We start from the raw sequence: 18,403 nt of genomic DNA, 5'->3' as shown, positions 1-18,403 counted from the left end.
ACCACTCTTCCACCTATGAGACAATATACCGAAAAGTACAAGGGTTAAGAAAAGAAAAGAAAAGAAATAGACCAACAGATGAGCATTTCCTATCCTTTGGCCTCCTCTTTAAAAAGTTTGCCCATCTCTGGTCTAGTTCATTACCTTGAGAAAGCTTCAGCATAGTTATCAGTTTGAACTCAATGAAGAAAAAATGGGGAAGGCAGAGTGATTTTCATCTTTGTTTTTTCCTAGGAGTGCGCAGCGTGGACCCTAAGACAGGCAAAGAGACGATGTACAATCTGGAGTCACTCATTAATACAGCTGTTTTCCCAGGGCTACAGGGAGGGCCTCACAACCATGCCATTGCAGGTAAAACTTAAATATCGGAGCCCCCTTGTGGTGATGACACATTCCACAATCATGGAGCACACTGTTTTTTTTTTAAACATTACATTCTGTCTTAGAATCCATACTAAGTATCAATTGCAGGGCAGAAGAGCATTAGGCCCTAGGCAATGGGGGTTAAGTGACTTGCCCAGGGTCACACAGCTAGGAAATATCTGAGGCCATATTTGAATCTAGGACTTCCTATCTCTGGATCTGCTATCTACTGAGCCACCCAGCTGCCCCAAGAGCACAGTCTTTTTAGTTTTCCTCATCCCTTCTAATCTCTTTATAAAAAAACCCTCAAAAGTGTCGGTATTTCTAGATGATCAAAATGGAGAACATCCTCTTGGAGAGATCTCTTTATTCATGTCTACCTTTTTCCTAGCCTTGCTTTGAATTTTTGAGGGCTGGTAATGAAACTGACTTTGAGGGAACAAAATTTTTTTTCATTTGTTTTGCCTCCATGGGGGCTAAAAAGGAAAGGTATGGTCAGATGGGGTGAAAGGACCCAAAGGTTGATGATAACATTAGGAAAGAAAGGACTCCTTAAGCAACAAGTGAAAGTGTTATGGATGATCAGGTGTGCTTCTGCTTCATTATTTTCAGGGAATATTTTTTAGGGGCAGATAAGGAGATTATATCAATAAAAAACTTTTCAAGAAAAGAAGGGATTGGTAGCTGTAATTTGGGGTAGGAACCTGGCCACTTGAGCCACTTCAGGAAAAGGAAAAAACTTGCATATTGAGCCATCTCTGGGACAAGTTCTTAACTTTAATTGAGTAGTTTGAAAAGTTTTTATGCAATATTCTACTTTTTTCTAGGCTTTTGTCTACTTTTTAGTGTATCTACCTTCCAAATGCTTTCCTATGTAACCTTGTTAGAGAAGGAAGCATTTAATAAAATTAATTCCTATTAAAATGCTAGAAACAGTTTTTGGAAATGGTAATAAGTACCAAAAATTTGAGCAGCAGCCATAGGCGAGTTAGGCAGCTAGGTGGCATAGATAGTTAGGCAGGATAGAGTGCTGGACCTGGAGTCAGAAAGACTCATCTAATAACCTAAGTTCAAATTTAGCCTCAGACATTTACTAGTTGTGTGACCCTGGGCAAGTCACTTAACTTTATTTGCCTCAGTTTCTTCATATATAAAATGGGCTGGAAAAGGAAATGGCAAACCATTATGATATCTTTACCAAGAAAACCCCCCAAATGGGTGGGACATCTCTGAAATGGTAGTGAAAGTGCCAATGTTAGGTGAATTGGCAGGGGACATTTTCTTAGGGATCAGCAACAAATCTACATATAAGTTTTCCAAGGTTACATGATTCATGTTCCCTCTCTCCCCTCTTCCCTCCTCTCTCCTGTAGTTGACAAATGATTCCACTGGGTTTGACATGTATTATCCTTCAAAACCTAGTTCATTTTTGTGATAGAGTAATCCTTTAAAACCAAAACCTCAAATCCTATGCCCTTATAAACAAGTGATAAATCATGTGTTTCCTTCTGCGTTTCTACTCCTACAGTTCTTTTTCTAGATGCAGGTAGTATTCTTTCTCATAAGTCCCTCAGAATTGTCCTGGATCAAACAATCTCAAAGAGCTTAAATTGCCAGGAGACAAGTATACATTTAAGTCTATGAGGAATAAATGTGAAGAGAATTAATACAAGGGAGAGAACTAGCCATTGAAAAGGATTAGGAAAAAGGTTCCTGTAAAAGATGGTACTTGAGTGACATCTCAAAGGAAGGGAAGAAGACAATTCTGAGGAACTTATGAGAAAGGACACTACCTACATCCAGAGAAAAAACTGGGAGCAGAAACGCAGAAGAAAAACAACTGCTTGATCACATGGGTTGATGGGGATGTAGACTCTAAATGATCACTCTAGTGTAAATATCAATAATATGGAAATAGGTCTTGATCAATGATACATGTAAAAGCTAGTGGAATTGCAAGTTGACTATGGGAGAGTGGAGGGAAAGAACATGAATCATGTAACCATGGGGAAATTTTTTTTTAATTAATCAATTAAAAAAATAAAAGGAAGGGAAAGAGTCTGAGGAGGGAGGAAGTTCTAGGGATGAAGCATGGTCAGTACAAAAATAGGAAGACGGAGTAGTTCCATATGGGAAGCATCCACAATTTAGAGTGCATTAAAGAGTAGGAGGAGGGGTAATGAGCCTGGATAGAAAGGTTTGGCCTTTAAAAGATAAGTTGATGCATTTACCCAGGATCTAGTGGATCAGGGTAAGTGAGTGAGTCAGGAGCCCCTGAAGTTGATTGTACAGAGGAGTGATTTGGTAAAATCTGTACTTACAGGAAAAAACTTTAGTTGGTCTGAAGAACATACAACAAGATTGAGAGGGTTTTTCTTGGGAAATCAATTAGGAGTCTTGTAATCTAGGGAAGAGGTGACGAGGACTTGAGCTGAGCTGCTGGCTTTGAATGTAGAGAAGAGGTCGGATGTCAGAGATGGGGATGTAGAAACAGCAAGATTGGGTAACTTGGTTGGGTTGTGTGATATGAAGAAGAATACATAAACATTGGGAGAATGGTGAAATAAAGGAATTTAGAAGAAGAATAGGTTTTGGGGAAAAGAGAATGAGGGAGTGGCTGGACTGAGAGCCAGGCCTAAAGTTGGGAGGTCCTGGGTTCAAATGTGGCCTCACACTTCCTAGCTGTGTGACCCTGGGCAAGTCACTTAACCCCCATTGTCTAGCTCTTACTGCTCTTTTGCTTTGGAACCAATACGCAGTATTGATTCTAAGATGGGAGATAAGGGTTTAATAAGAGAGAGAGAGAGAGAGAGAGAGAGAGAGAGAGAGAGAGAGAGAGAGAGAGAGAATGAGTTCAGTTTTGTATATATTGAGGTTAGGATGTCTCCTGGACTTAGAGGAAGAATGTCCATTAGTTGATTGGTAATGTGGCATAGGAGCTCAAGGGGGAAACTGAGGCTATTTAAATAGATCATTTAAACCCATAAACTGATGAGGTCACCAAAGAAGAGAATTTGGACAGCTGAGGGAAGAGGCCCCAAGACAGAACTATAGGTTCATTTACCAATGGATGGATGATCCAGCAAAAGAGTGAGGAGGAAAACCAGGAGACAGCGGAGTCATGAAAAATCAGAGGAAAAGACAAAGTTCAGCCCTACTGCTAACCATTTTACAACCTTGAAGAGAATTACATTGTATAGAAAGGAACATAAGTCTGGGAAACCGGGACACCTGAGCTTTAACCTAACCTAAAATTGTCTGTGAGAATTTAGAGGAATGGGGTTACCTCAAAAAGGACACAAATTTCAAAGATAGTCTCAGGGATTCTAACTGGAGTGGGGTCTTGAACTTTTTGAATATCTGCATTTCAATGTAATTGATTTCTGTTTTATGCTGATGTATTTAAAAACAATATACTAAGAAATGGATACAGAAGGCTTTTTTTTTATCCCACAGTGCTTGGCCCTTAAAAATGTTTGTTGATTGATGTGGAGCCCCTCTCCCAACCCACCCCATACACACACACTTTCATAGAGAAGATAGAAATGTGTTGAGTAGTTCTACTGCTAAAGGAATCCATGACCCTAAAAAGACTAAAAACCCCTTAGAGTTTGGTGTGGACTCTTGGTCCATCTTAATTTTTTTAAAGTATTTTTACAAGGTTATATGATTCATGTTCTTTCTCTCCCCTCCCCATTCTTGGAGCTGACAAACAGTTCCACTGGGTTATACTTGTATTATCTTTGTGTTTTTTTAAATAACCTTTACTGTTGTTCTTAGATTTGATACTAGGCACAGTATCTCCCATCTTAATTTTTTTTTAAACCCTTACCACCTTCCGTTTTGGAGTCAATATTGTGTATTGGTTCTAAGGCAGAAGAGTAGTAAAAGCTAGGCAATGGGGTTTAAGTGACTTGCCCAGAGTCACACAGCTAGGAAGTGTTTGAGGCCAGATTTGAACCCAGAAACTGGCTCTCAAATCTACTGAGCCACCCAGCTGCCTCCTTATCTTAAATTTTTTAAAGTTTTATGTCTAAGAGCAGCTCACAGATGAGAGCCATGCCCAGGGTCAAGTGGATCTGGGTTTAAATGTGGCCTCAGATACTTTCTAGCTGTGTGACCCTGGGCAAATCACTTTACTCCCATTACCTAACCCTAACCGTTCTTCTGCCTTAGAACAGATACTTAGTATTTGTTCTAAGACAAAAGCTAAGAGCTTAAAAAATAAAACGTATTCCTAGAAATAAGGTAGACAATGAGGTGGGGATTTGAGTTTTTTAATTCAAAAGATAATGTCAGGAATGCTCTAACTGAAAATGGATTTAGGCTGGTGATGAATGAATGCTAAGGATGACCAAAAAGACCTTTAGTCAGATTGGGAGCAAGAAGGAGAGATCCAAGGTGGACTTGGGAGTGGTTGGAATGGAAGTGGGCTGGAGAGCACACCTTCTCAACCATCAGTATGTTTCTATCTTCTCTACAAAGGAGAAGGGGGCACCAAGTGGACCAACAAGCATTTTTAAGGGCTTGAGATAAAAAGGACAGTTTTTGCCCTAAGGAGCTTATGTTCTAATGGGAAATAAGACCTGTAAGTCAGAACCTAGAAGATAAATACAGATTAGATGGAAGGGAATCCTCAAAGAGGGAGTAGCAGCAGCAGGAGGTGATGAAAGGAATTGGAAGTAAAACCCAACACTTAACTGGAGAAAACTTGGAGGGAACTCGTGTTTGAAGTATTACCATGAAGGATTATACTTAGTCTGGGGGTAGCACTAGGAGAGTAGCAAAGAGGAAGCTTTGGGCTGGTTTTGAAAAAAGAGAAATTGAGTATTTGAGCTATCCCAAAATGAAACCTTCTGGATCTAGATTATCCATCCACATGAAAGCTTCAATCTCCCTGGGATTTTGTGATCTAACCTCAGGACCCTCCAGGGTTGAGTGGAATGAAAGCTGTTGTTTTGCCTAGTAATTGTGGGATTGAATATAAATATGGATTTGAAGAGAATAAACCTAATATAATTTTCAGTGGCTAAAAGAAAGGTGTAGTCACCTGGATCTGGCTCATTTGACTTTGTTCATGGGGCTGGAGGGGAGAGGGAGGAGGTTTTTTTTTTTTAAATTAGTAAACCTTATTTACCCAATTATTGACATAGAATCTCTTCCTGACTAGGAGTTGCTGTAGCCCTGAAGCAAGCCTTGACACCTGAATTTAAGGCTTATCAGCAACAGGTGGTTGCCAACTGCAGAGCCCTTTCTGCAGCCCTGATGGAGCTGGGTTACCACATTGTAACAGGTAAGTGCTTGCCCTTGGTCCATTGGAGAGTATGTCCATCAGCATGGAACTAGTGAGTCAGGAAGACCCAAGTTCATCTTTATTTACCAGCTTGTTTGACCCTGTTTGCCTCAATTTCCTTATCTGTAAAATGGGGGTTATTAATAGCACCCAGCTTCCAGGGTTTTGGGGAGGATTAAATGAGATCATTTTTAGTTTGTTTAACCCTTACTTTCCATCTTAGAATCAATATTATGTATTAGTTCTAAGGTGGAGCGATAAAGGGCTAGGTAATGGAGTTTAAATGACTTCCAGTGCCACACAGGTAGGAAGCGTCTGAGGTCAAATTTGAACCTAGGACCTCCTTTCTTTAGACCTGGCTCTCAATCCACTGAGCCACCCAGTTGCCCTTGAGATAATTGTTAAGGACTTAGCACAGTAATAAGTGCTTTGTAAAGGTTAGCTATTATTATTTATTAGGGTTCTTCATTTATCCTCATGGCAGAATTGGAGCTGTCCTTAGAGCAATGGTTTCCAAATTTTATGTAAAAGTGTCTGTTTTTTTAATATAACACCTTTTTTGTTTTTTAAACCCTTACCTTCTGTCTTAAAATCATACTAAGCATTGGTTCAAAGGCAGAAGAGTAGTAAGGGCTAGGCAATGGGGATTAAATTTGCCCAGGGTCACAGCCAGGAAGTGTCTTGAGGCCAGATTTGGATCTCCCATCTCCAACGAGCAACCTAGTTGCCCTGAAACACCTAATTCTTAAAACATCCAATAAAAACAATGTATAAATAACGTAAAGGCTGTTGGCTGCTTTTAGTATAATAGGACAGATTTAGAAGTGGAGGACTCTGAGGATGTGTAATCCAACCCTGTTGTTGAGGAAATTGAGACTCAGAAATTTTAATTGACTTTCCCAAGGCCACACAGAAAGGGGTAGAGCTATTGCAGGGGACCTAGGTGGTTCAGACCTGGAGATAAGGTGGTTCAGATCTAGCCCCAGCCACTAAATGACCCTAGGCAAGTCACTTAAACCCCCATTGCCTAGCCCTTTCAGCTTTTCTGCCTTGGGATCAATTCTAGGATAGTTGATAAGGGTTTTAAAAAAAAACCAACAACTTGTAAATGGTTTACATGAGTGGTAGTTATAAAATCTTGAACTCACCAGGTATTGTTAATGAATTGAATGTAAGCTCTTCCATGGAAGCAGAATCAACAGGAATTGGCACCTGACTGGATGCCAGCTCTCTGAATTGGAAATAATAAAAATGGGGAAATTTACAGAAAGAGTGCTTTTTGGAGGGAAGAAAGAGAAAGCACTAGCTCTAGCAGGGTCAAGAATGGATTCTTCTACAAGATGAGACTAGCTGAGACTTGAAGGATGGCAGGGAAGCCAGGCAGAAATGATAGAAAGCCAAGTGAAATTACCCAGTGTCTAGAGAGAGTGTCCTGGGTGAATAGGGGTTCATAGAAAGTAAAAGAGGTCAAGTAGCAGCATATATGGAGGAGAATAAGTTAAGAAGGGGATTTAAATGTCAGTAGGACTTTATGATCCTTGAAGTGATTTATGTGAGAGAGAAAAGGGAGAAAGGGGGGAAAGAGGAGAAAGAGAAGGGAGAGAAGAGAGACAAGAGGAGAGGGAAAGATGGAACAAGAGACAGAAAAGAGGGGAGGGAGGAGAGACAGAGAAGAGGAGAGAGATTTATTAATTTTTCTAAGAGCAGCCCCACCATTGGAAGAACACTTACTTTGGAGTCGGATTGAAATCTTGTCTCTGTCATTACCTGTGAGACCTTGGACAATTTAACCTCCCTGGTCCTCAGTTTCCTCGTTCATAAAATGAAGGGTTTGAACTACATGGTTTTCAACATCCCTTCTCATTCTAAATCTGATTGGCATGATTCTTACTGGTTTGCTTTGACATAAAGGGATCTGGGTCATTTGAGAGCTGAAGTGGGGCATCATTATGAATGTTTATATCACAATTTTTCCCCCCAGGTGGTTCTGACAACCACTTAATTCTTGTGGACCTACGAGGCAAAGGCACAGATGGAGGAAGAGCTGAGAGGGTGCTAGAAGCTTGCTCTATTGCTTGTAACAAGAATACCTGCCCAGGTAAGAGCCTCCTATAATCTTAATTGGGAGTGGGGGATTCTTTCCCATGTTCCAACGTGTGTGTGTGTGTATTTAAGCTTTAAAGATCTTGTTAGAATTGGATGGACCTAAGAGGTCATTTAGCCCACCTGTCTTATCTCCCTTTCATTTTACAAATGAGGAAAGGGACCCAGAGAGGCAAAATGTATTTTCCCCAATTACTAAGTAATAGTCACGTTTGAACTCACATGTTTTGTTTGTTTTAATTAAAAACCCTCACCTCCCATCTTAGAAAGATACTAAGTATTGGTTCTTAGGCAGAAGAATAATAAGAGCTCTGTAATTGGGGTTAAGTGAGACTTGTCTGGGGTCACACATCTAGGAAATGTCTAAAACTATAGTTGAATCCAGGACTTCCAGACTCTCTGTCCTCTGATCACCTAGCTGTTCCTGACCCCATGTTTGAACCCATTGATTCCAAATCCATTTTAGCATTGCTTGTCTTATGTAATCTGCCATATTAGAAGAAACAAGGAATGTTCCATAAAATGGGATCACTATTACCACTAAGTATGATGATTGTGGCTTTTAGTTCTTTGTAGGGAAGGATTTTTTCCATAAAAACAAATTTCACAGTACTATTCAATGATGAAATGAGATTCTTCAGGAAATCACAATCTCCTTGTCATCAGGTTGTTTTTCAGCAGATAGGATTCTGTGATGTATTTCTATGCTTATGATGAGGATGTTCAGATTCTTTCTAGAATGGGAGATAATCCACTGAATGAATGAAGCCAGCCAAATCAAGGAAGTTTTCAAAAGCTAAGGCAACCTTTAAGAGATGGAGAGCCAGGCCCCACCCCACTCCCCAGACTAAGTGCCATGCCCATACCCCACCTCCCAGTGCTGGCTTCACACTGCTCCCCACCCCCACCCCCGCCTTACTCTATCCTGGGGAGGAAGGAAGCACTTCCATTTTACTGCTGGGCAGGAGGGCTAGTCAGGCTTGGGGAGAGGAAGACTCGAGGGGTGCAAGCACTCTGATCCCCTCAAACTTCTCTCCTCTCCCATGTGGAAATTGAGAGTGTGATAATAAGATTAAATCTACCCTGCCCATCTTTAGATTTAATCACCGAAGGTGAAAACATCTTCACTTCACTAACAAATTGGGAGGTCTGTGTGTTAGAATGAGTGACAAATCAGAATTTACTGTCCTAAGAAAAGCGTCTGTTGTGACTAAGAGGAAAGCACAGGAAGTGCCCCTTTAAAAAGAGAGTGTTAAGTGAGCCAGGGGCTCTTCTTGTTCATTGCTGGGACCTGGGACCCTGAGACCTTGGTGAGACTGCTCTTAAATCTCTTAGAATTAACACGTGGTGAGTGAAGAAGGCTGACAACCTTTAACCTCCCAGGAGGTTGGGAGAAGCCCTTGTAGCTAAAACCCTTTGTTAATTGACTTTTAGGCTCTGACTGGGCCTCTGGAGCCCTGTCAGAATAAACCTCAGACTTGAATACAGTCTCTTACCATACTCTCTTCTAATTTCTCTACTTCCACTCTTTCCTATATTTTGTAAATAAATCACTAAAATCATTTTGGGGATTTATAATTATTCAATTCCCTGATGACCAAACCTTTTAATATATTCAACCAAAAATCCCCTTTTTCCCCTTACAAGAGGACTTTGAAAATTTCAAAGTACACCCACTTTAGTCAGTATTCAAGGAAGTAGAAGCCATTTCAAATGCAATGCTTTATTGAGAAAAAAAGAGAAAGAAAAAGCCAAAAAAAGGCCAAAAAGTCCCAGCTTATAGGAAAACCCCTTATTTATAGGAAATATAACTTTCAGGTTGAATGACATCATCCTGTCACATTCACCCATCTTGCACAAGGTCCCTCCAAATGAACCTTTTTAGCAAATGGTAGGGTTGAAGTCAGGTTTTTAATCAGGTTGCTGGGCTGATTGGGAGATCTGGAGATGCCACCTCTGACAAGCCACTATTGTGTTTCCCAGAGGTTCTAGTCCACCCCTTGGAATGGACTTGGGCAGGCACCCCTTGGAATGCAAATTAAACAGGACAGTAAGAGGTGAGGAGAAAAAGAATGCAAATTAAAGCAGCCCATGGGTTGCTTGTGAAAGAAACTGTGGAAGGGGCTAGAGATCAGTGAAGAGGCTATTAGCCTAGCCTCTGGTTCATAAAACTTATTCCTATATCACTAGAGTACGGTTTTGAACATTTTTAAAGTACAAACTCCAAAGACAAATCCCCAAAATACTTTGTATAGTCAAGACACTGGTTGCTTCTGATAGTAAAGACATCCATTGTTTCAGTCTCACTCAGGCCAAAGGTAAGGAAGAGCCGATTATATTCTGAATGGGGTGGGGCAGTCTTGTCCTGCAATGGATCTGTCTTGGAAAGATCTGCTTACTGACTCCTACTAGGGAGAGGGAGAGGGGAGCAGCCCAGCTGCACCTCCCTCAGCCTTTTGTAAAGGGGCAGAAATTGGAAGATTATGATTGGACTGGATATTAAAGTTTGGTGGCCAGGGATCGATTATTCGATTCCAAATAAGAGGCCTGAGACAGGATGACTTTATGGAAGTTTATTTACACTTAGGAAGGTTGAAAAGAGGTTGAAAGAGAGAAACTCTGGCCTGGACCAGAGACCTAGACCAGGGAAGCTTCAGACGCCCTAGCAGAGGGGGCACAGAGGTCAATTAAACAAGGCTTCTAGCCACAAGGCCTTCTCTAAGAAGAGAGGCCTCCTTGAGGCTAGAGCCTCCAGAAACGCCAAGGGAAGAGAAAGAGTCAGCCTAACTTACCCACGTGACAATTCAAGGAGAAGCAGTCTGGGTCTCACCAGAGTTCCTTCAACACCAAGTTCAAAGCACCAAAAGCCCCACACAGAAAGTTACCAACATGTTTAAAAGATAACAGCTTTTGTCACTTCCTGCACCCACCTCCAGTTTCACGTGGACAAACAGCAGCCTCAACCCTCTTTTGGACTGCCCAGGGGGCTGTCACTTGTTTTTGATTTGTCACTTACTATCACATGTGGGTCACAGACCTCCCCCTCCCCACTTATTTCTAAGTTGGCTGGGGTGACATTATTCCTGGTGGCTAAAGTCTAAAGAATGAACGAGGGTGAGCTAATTCCATTTACACACTTTCTAGTAAGGAATTCTGACGAACTCTGCTGCAGGGACGGCCACAGGCGCACTGGGCCCTTGACATGCATGTCCACATCTATGCTGGCCATTTTTAGGTTCGCCATCACAGAGCTAAGGGATAAGACCAAATTATTGAATGGACGGGCTTTTGAAGTATTTGAGTTTTCTTCTGCTTAGAAAGTTCTGCTTAGAAAGTACCTCAGGAGAAGGTACATGGGGAATCCTTGATGATAGAATTAGGTTTTTCTAGATCAGTGGGTTGAGATGACTATTTTTAAGAACTACCTTCCACAAAGTACTAGCTTGTCCTTGGTAAGTGCCACATTGCAGGAAAATAACCTTTTTGTATGTCCTGCCCCGAATCAGCTTGTAAACCAAAGTTACCACATTATCATTTCCATTTTTCTTCATATATACCTGATTTCAGGACCACTGAGGGCATGGGTTGTTTCAAAGCCATTTATACAATTTTATTTAAAAAATATATTTAGATTATTTGGCTAGAATTTTTCTTGCGTGTCATCACCTGCAAGGGCGGTTTTTAAATACTTGTTGGCAGTTTGACAAGTGACAGAGTGTGATGTTCCCTTCTTATTTCACAGGAGACAAAAGTGCATTAAGACCCAGTGGACTGAGACTAGGAACCCCAGCTCTGACCTCCCGGGGACTACTAGAAAAAGATTTCTACCAAGTAGCCCTCTTTATTCATGAAGGTAAGAATGAGGTTTGGGGATGTTGCTGGGATGGTGGGATGCGGTCAGTCGGTCTCAGCAAATCCCTGTTGACATAACTTTGGCTAAGGCTGTTCGTTGAGGCCAGACTTCAGGGTTTGTCTGGCTTCCTGGTTCAAGGTGTAGGGGAAGGGCTGGGCTATAATAGTGTGACTCAAGGACACAGCACTTCTCTCAGTGTGACCCCCCAAGACCCTTTCTGGGGGTCTTTGAGGTCAAAACGATTTTCATAATATTAAAACATTTTATTTTCTAATATTAGAAATATTAACAGATATCATCCACACAAACAACAAAAGCTCTTTGGAGAATCCTCAATTTTTAAAAATATACAGAAATCCTGAGACTAAACAGTTTGAGAACCATTGCTCTAGAAGTAACACTCATGGTGTAAACATTTCCTTTGTTTGGAACTTTTCCATAGGATCTTTTAAGATCCTGTTGTCATTATTCAGTCACATCTGGTTCTTTGTGACCCTGTGGACACCCCAAGGCTTTACCATGGGTTTTCTTGACAAAGATGTTGGATTGTTTTGCCATTTACTTCTCTAGAGAATTTAGGGAAACAGATTAAGTGACTTACCCAAGGTCACCTAGTAAGTGTCTGATCCTGGATTTGAACTCAGTCTTCCTGATTCAAGGCCCAGCCCTCTTATCTGATGCCTCTTTAAGACCCTTAGAGATTCTTATGTGGATCTAGATCTAAGATTTTTCTTTTCCTAAAAGCTAAAAGCCAGGCTGGGCCATAATTTGAAAATATATTTGCTGATCTGTTTTACAAACTGAAGTTTCAGAACAATAGGTTGATTCCTTCTCAATGATCTGATGTGTCAATCTTTTGACTCATCAGTTGATATTGAGCTATTGAATAATAGTGTTGTTATAGCAGAAGTAGCTGAAATCACTTAATAGTTATCTTCTCCATTAGATATGTAAGTTTATTCACCTAACCCAGCCTGTCTTAAGGTCATTGGATCATAGGCTTAGAATAGAACTTAGCGGTCTACTGCAGCCCCCTCCCCCCATTTTACAGATGAAGAAACGTGAGTCCCAGGAGGTTAAGTGACTTACCCATGGGCAGTTAAGTGGCAGGGCTTCAGGGACCCTTTTTGGGCCCTCTTTCCATGGGAATCACTGTCCTTACTCTCCCTTTAGGTTCATAGGGTTCAAATCTATCAGAGGGATCTGGAAAATTAATTTTGATAGAAACTTCTCACTGAAGACTCATTGTGAATTTAGCAGGTCCCTCTGTTAAAGGTTTTTTTTTTCTTTTTTCTTTTAAACCCTTAACTTCTGTGTATTGACTTATATGTGGAAGAGTGGTAAGGGTAGGCAATGGGGGTCAAGTGACTTGCCCAGGGTCACACGGCTGGGAAGTGTCTGAGGCCGGATTTGAACCTAGGACCTCTGGTCTCCAGGCATGACTCTCAATCCACTGAGCTACCCAGCTGCCCCCTGTTAAATGCTTTTTAATTAAGAATTGTTCTTATTGAGAAGAGCAGGATTTGGCATCAGGATGTTGGTTCCAGTCCTTTCTCTGCTACTTTGTGGGTCCTCAAGACATCTTCCCCTTTTTTGCTTTTTTTCTTCATCCAGAAAAATGAAATATGGACTCATGATCTCTATGATCCCTTCCATCTTTAATTCTATGATTTGTATGTCTTTACTATAAGTCATCCTACGCTAAATGCTAAAATTTAAAGCAGAACCTTTGGTCATGTAGTGAAATTGTACATCAGCTTGGTTTATGGACATTGGGGACCATTTTGTTATTATTCCTGAATCCACCTTCAATTTGGAGGGTGGATTACAACCAACTGGCTTTGTGTTTCACTGTTTTATATCACATGAAACTGCATTGTAGTATCTACTTTCTAAGAATGTCTTCTGCTTCTTGTTAAGCAGAGTAGCTTCATGAGTGCAATACTTTTGTCTCTGCAGGAATAGAACTGGCTCTGCAGATTCAAAAAGACCTCGGTCCCCAGGGTACCATGAAAGAATTCAAGGAGAAACTTTCGGGGGATGTGAAGTATCAGGGTGTTATCAAGGCCCTCAAAGACAGGGTGGAGACCTTTGCAGCTATATTCCCTCTGCCTGGGATCCCTGGTTTTTAAAGAGATGCTGGGCTCTGTTAGCAATCCATGAGTTTCAAAGTCTGATTGGAAGTATTTAGCCTGAAGGCTACCCAAGTGCCAAAAGCCTCCTTTTAAGAAAAGGAAGGTAGAAAATTATCAATTGGAAGGGGGGAATTGGAAAATTAGACAAAATCTATTCATTTTGAGGGTGGGTGGGTTCTATTTAATGAGCTTTTCCTAACATCTGCATTGGAAAAAAATTGCCATTTGGATGTCACTGAGGACTCAGGTGTGTATATCCTTCCAAAGGATAGTGTATAAACCATAAATCTGTTTTATAGTTCATTATTAGTCATTTGGGGATACTTTAATAATTAGGGAACTAATTTTGAGTCTTTCTTATCTCATTTTTGTATAAGATCAGAGTATCCCATAGCCATTTGGCCTTCATTCAAATGGACAATGATGTAATTTTACTTAACCGTCTCTGTTGTGGTCATGACTTCTTTTGGTGGCTCAGAAAACATCCAGGTTAATAACTTGCAAAGGTTACTCAATCCTGGGGATCATGTTATTCAGTGCAATGCCAAAAGAAGTGATTGGTGTCCTTTTTAGTTGGAGAGAAAATGGTTGTCAAGCTTCAGCCTGACCAATTTGTGTCAGCTATATCATCAGGTAGAAGGAGCTCAAAGTACCTTATAAATGCTGTCTTTAATCCTTCACCACATTTTGGGGAGGTAGGAGGTGGGTGGGGAATGTGACCTTCATTTCCAGAAGAACAGATCACACATAGGAGTGATCACTCGATCTGGAACTTGGCAACTTACGGCAATGACAGCCTTCTATTCCAATGAGAGGTGTTGATCCACTTCCCAAAGAAATTATTTTTCAAACAGCTGAGTGCAAAACAGTAATGACCATTTTTAATAAGCACAATAAAATTAAACACAGAATGTGACAAGAATTATAGCTTTAAAAATACAACCAAATTTGTATTTAAAAAATATCTGAACTCAAATAAATTAATTTTTTTACAGTACATTTCTCATACTATTCATTTGGCATTAACTCATACTTGTGCAGCAACACCTCTAAAATGATATTACAGACATGCCAAATATACTACTTCCATTGGGCACTTGTTTAAACTACCGCTTACACAATGGTCTGTATACACTTACAAATACAAACAAGGGAACATGCAATAATAAAATAGTTTTTCTTTAAAATAAGTGAGAATTCATCATAGCCCATGTTCCTCACTGTTACTGAAAAGGCAGTATTTATCTCAACCCAGTCAGTATTCCAAACTCCTCAGTGTTTGAATTGCCAGAGGGTGAGATTATACCCTGTAGTTCTGCCTTCTAGTGACATATAGCACCTACACTCTGGAACACAGAAATCAGTCCAACTCTGCTATTTTGACTCATCCCATTTAGTTGGAAGTAGGTGCTTAAGAGTCATCCCACTGGGTGACTGATTCACCAGTTTTCCCATCCTTGCTTCCATATGGAAGCTGGCATCAGTAGTGAATTCTGTACTCTAGATAAATGGTCTAAAGTGCACACGCACACACAATGGCAACAACCTACTCTTCCTTCCCAAAGCGACAGGCACATTCTTTACAGGATATGGGGTTGACAATCAGCCCTGCTGCTTTGGAAGAGGTCATTTCTTTCACTTGAATAAAGGAACAAAATATTGATTGTAGGCCTGGGCCCAGCAGTTGTGGGTTCCCTGTTCTCAAGGGAGTGAGTCATCCTTTCTCAGCCTCATGAACCCTGTACTCAGCTTCCTTGAACTTTCCTGCCTTCCCTTCCCAGAAGCTTAACAGAACAGACTGAGTCAAGACCACAAATTTCTCAAAGGAGAGACAGTGGCAGTTTAAGGCTTTGGAAACTTCTATTACATTACAATTTAGGAGCAGAGAAAACCCTGTTTCCTTTTTTTACCTGTTTGATGAGTTCTTTCCTTTCCTATAACTCCTTTTAAAGGAGTTCTCTCTTTTCCTAAAGCCACAGTATCAGGGGAAAGCAAGCCATAAAATGAGCTCAACATAATGCATAAATCTAGGCATCTTTCCTGAACTGTTATGGAGGCAAACTTGAGAAAAACTACTTTTCCCTATTTCTTTTGATGACCTCCTTCCAAAGGCTGCTCTGATGAATTCTATTAGTCTGAGAAGCGGTGCCCAGTTGTAGCAATGACAGAACACCACAAAGGTAACACTAGGGACTATGACCTGACATGCAACACTGGGGTTTGTTGGGAGGGGGAGAACGGTACATGCTCTTGGTATTGACAAAAAACCAGACTATCTGAAAGCAAGCAATCACTTTTGCTTAGACACTTCATAGAATCTTGGCAGCCCTGTCAAGCAGATTAGAAACTGTTGGCCCCCTTGAGTCTGAAAATGGGTTCAGGTTTAGGTCTGAATTAGGTTTTATTATATTCCAAAGATTTATCCATATATGAATAGAAATTAAAAGCAAGCTTGAAAAATCACATGTTCCAGCTGGGCTGACTGAAAACTGTACTAAAGCTTTAAAATTGAGTGATATATGAAATTGCCCAACTTCTCATGGTAACATTTATATCAAATGAAAGTTCCAGGAGGGGAACACTTGGTTTGGGGAAGGGATGAAGCAAGAGATTATGAGATTAATATGGTTTAATACATGCCTTTTGTTTTATTTTCTAAACAGGGCTTTAAAAATATGTACCTATAAATACTTAACAAGCCTGATGATCAAGTTCCTACTAACTAGTTCTTGCTTCATTTGTTGTCCCAGAAAAGTTGGCATAAAACAAAAAAATGAAAATTTAGCTCTCAAACTTAGAAACAAAAGCTGTGTTTGTTACCTAAAAATGAATTGACCCCCCCAAAAATGGTTTAAAGAGTAGGGTTAATGTTACCTAGTTTTTGAGAATGTAGCATTTTATCTGAATATTTGTAACTCAGGTTTGTGGAAGAGATCATAAATGAATTTCAAAGATCTTGCATCCCTCCAATTAAATAATAAGCAAGATGTCTTAACAGACTCAGCAAACTTAAATGGAAAAAAAAATAGTCTTAACATTGAACTCACCAGAATGCATTTAAGATAAATTCCATTTTATGGGGATGTTAAACACCTAGGCCCAAAGCTGTAAATAACTTCTTGTAATTTTTCAAAACCTGTTTTTAAATGAGACATTCTTTTACTGAATTATATTTTTGGAATTCATACTCTCCTAAATAATTTTCTAATTGAAATATTGGTCAAATCAGATTCATGTAGGGAAAAGTGTCCTATTCATTGGTATGTTTTTTCCTGTCTTAGTGTCAACAATTTTGGTTATACCTTCTGAAATGTCACCGAGGTCAAGACTGGGAAAGTGCTTCTCTCTACTCCTACCTTGCAAAAACTATTGTATTTAGAAAACCACCAAATGAAGTAACTTAAGCTTATGGTATTTATTGTGCTGATGGTGTGATGCTGCTTTTAGCTATTTTCTAGGTGAAGCAGTTCTTTGTCACTCTCCTTTTGCATTAAGGGAAACCTGTTGTGGAAAGCAGCCCCAATAACACTTTTCTGTTCTTTCATCATTCCCATGAATTCAACAGGCTTTTTTTCTTTTAAAGAGAACTGTAGCTACCTCCTTTATAGATGCAAGAGCACTAAGATATATCAGCAATTGATAGATTTGAGAGGATAGGTTTTTCAAGTGGGTCTGTGTCATGAGCAAAAGATTTATGCCTCATGTTTCAAAGGCACTAGGAAGCTCTTCTATGCTTTCTGCTATGGAAATGCACTGTGAGAAAGAAAATGGGGGAGGGGGGCCCCTAAAGAAATCTAAGCTGCTTCATCATGGGAAAAGTCCCCCAAGTTTATCAGCTTGACATATAACATTACAAATACCTATTAATAACAAAATGGGAGGAAGGTGGCTTTCCTTCACCTTTAAACAACAGGCAGGGGAAGGAGAGGAAGAAAATACAAAAGCAAATCCCTTCTCATCATTATTCTTTGGGAGAGGGCAGAGCATATATAGGTCCTGGTTCTGAACCTTCATGGAAAGGGAAAAGCTAGTTGCCCCAAGGTCTGGCTTCAAAGCACCCTTGGGTTAGGACACTAGAAGCCCTACATCAAACTTGAAAAGCAGGAAAACGCACACATACCAACCAAGAATCCTCCACTGACACTGACTCAATGGGAACAACCACATTAAGTGAAGAATTCCAGGTTGCTTTACATCTATAATCACATTTTTTGAGGAATAAATTAAAAAACAATATTTCATGGTTAGAAGAAAAAATAGCATTCTTTGAAAACATTTAAAATTTCAAGGTTACAAGAAAATACTTGTCTCCATATTCTGGTGGCAGGTGTGAGGGGGTGAAGATAAAAGCCAAGAGATACTCAGTCTTAAGTCCTGAGATAAAGGTAGAGGAATGAATTTATATAACCTTCCCCCCTGACCTTTTTAAAATCTTAAATCCTCTGTGGAGGTGGAGGGCCCACTATGGGAACAAAAACAGGTTAAGAAGTGGACACTGTCCTCTTGAACCCATCACCATCATCAAAGGATGAGCTAGCCTAAGCCCATCATCCAAATCTTTCTTCAATCTGGCCTGCTAGTCACAAATAAGTGAAATGAACCAGAGCCCTTTCACCAGCTAGCAAATCATGTCCCCTGAAAGTAGAGAAGTGATGA

General features: G+C 40.3%; 1 protein-coding gene across 2 annotated transcripts in view; it reads left to right on the top strand.

Annotated features, from left to right (window-relative positions):
• The window catches only part of SHMT1 (serine hydroxymethyltransferase 1), a 34,207-nt gene extending 19,463 nt beyond the window's left edge, over window positions 1-14,744 (top strand). The window contains exons 7-11 of one of the 2 annotated variants that reach the window (XM_044661798.1): window positions 235-351; window positions 5,534-5,656; window positions 7,638-7,754; window positions 11,502-11,612; window positions 13,572-14,744. In XM_044661798.1, the coding sequence (XP_044517733.1) occupies window positions 235-351; window positions 5,534-5,656; window positions 7,638-7,754; window positions 11,502-11,612; window positions 13,572-13,744 (641 nt within the window). In that variant the 3' untranslated portion in view covers window positions 13,745-14,744. The remainder of the gene's footprint in view (window positions 1-234; window positions 352-5,533; window positions 5,657-7,637; window positions 7,755-11,501; window positions 11,613-13,571) is intronic. The other variant, XM_044661805.1, reaches the window with a different exon arrangement.
• Window positions 14,745-18,403: the final 3,659 nt, after the last annotated feature.

This window comes from Gracilinanus agilis, chromosome 1 (assembly GCF_016433145.1).
Source record: "Gracilinanus agilis isolate LMUSP501 chromosome 1, AgileGrace, whole genome shotgun sequence".
Taxonomy (NCBI): domain Eukaryota; kingdom Metazoa; phylum Chordata; class Mammalia; order Didelphimorphia; family Didelphidae; genus Gracilinanus; species Gracilinanus agilis.
This window is presented reverse-complemented; position numbering and strand designations above follow the sequence as displayed.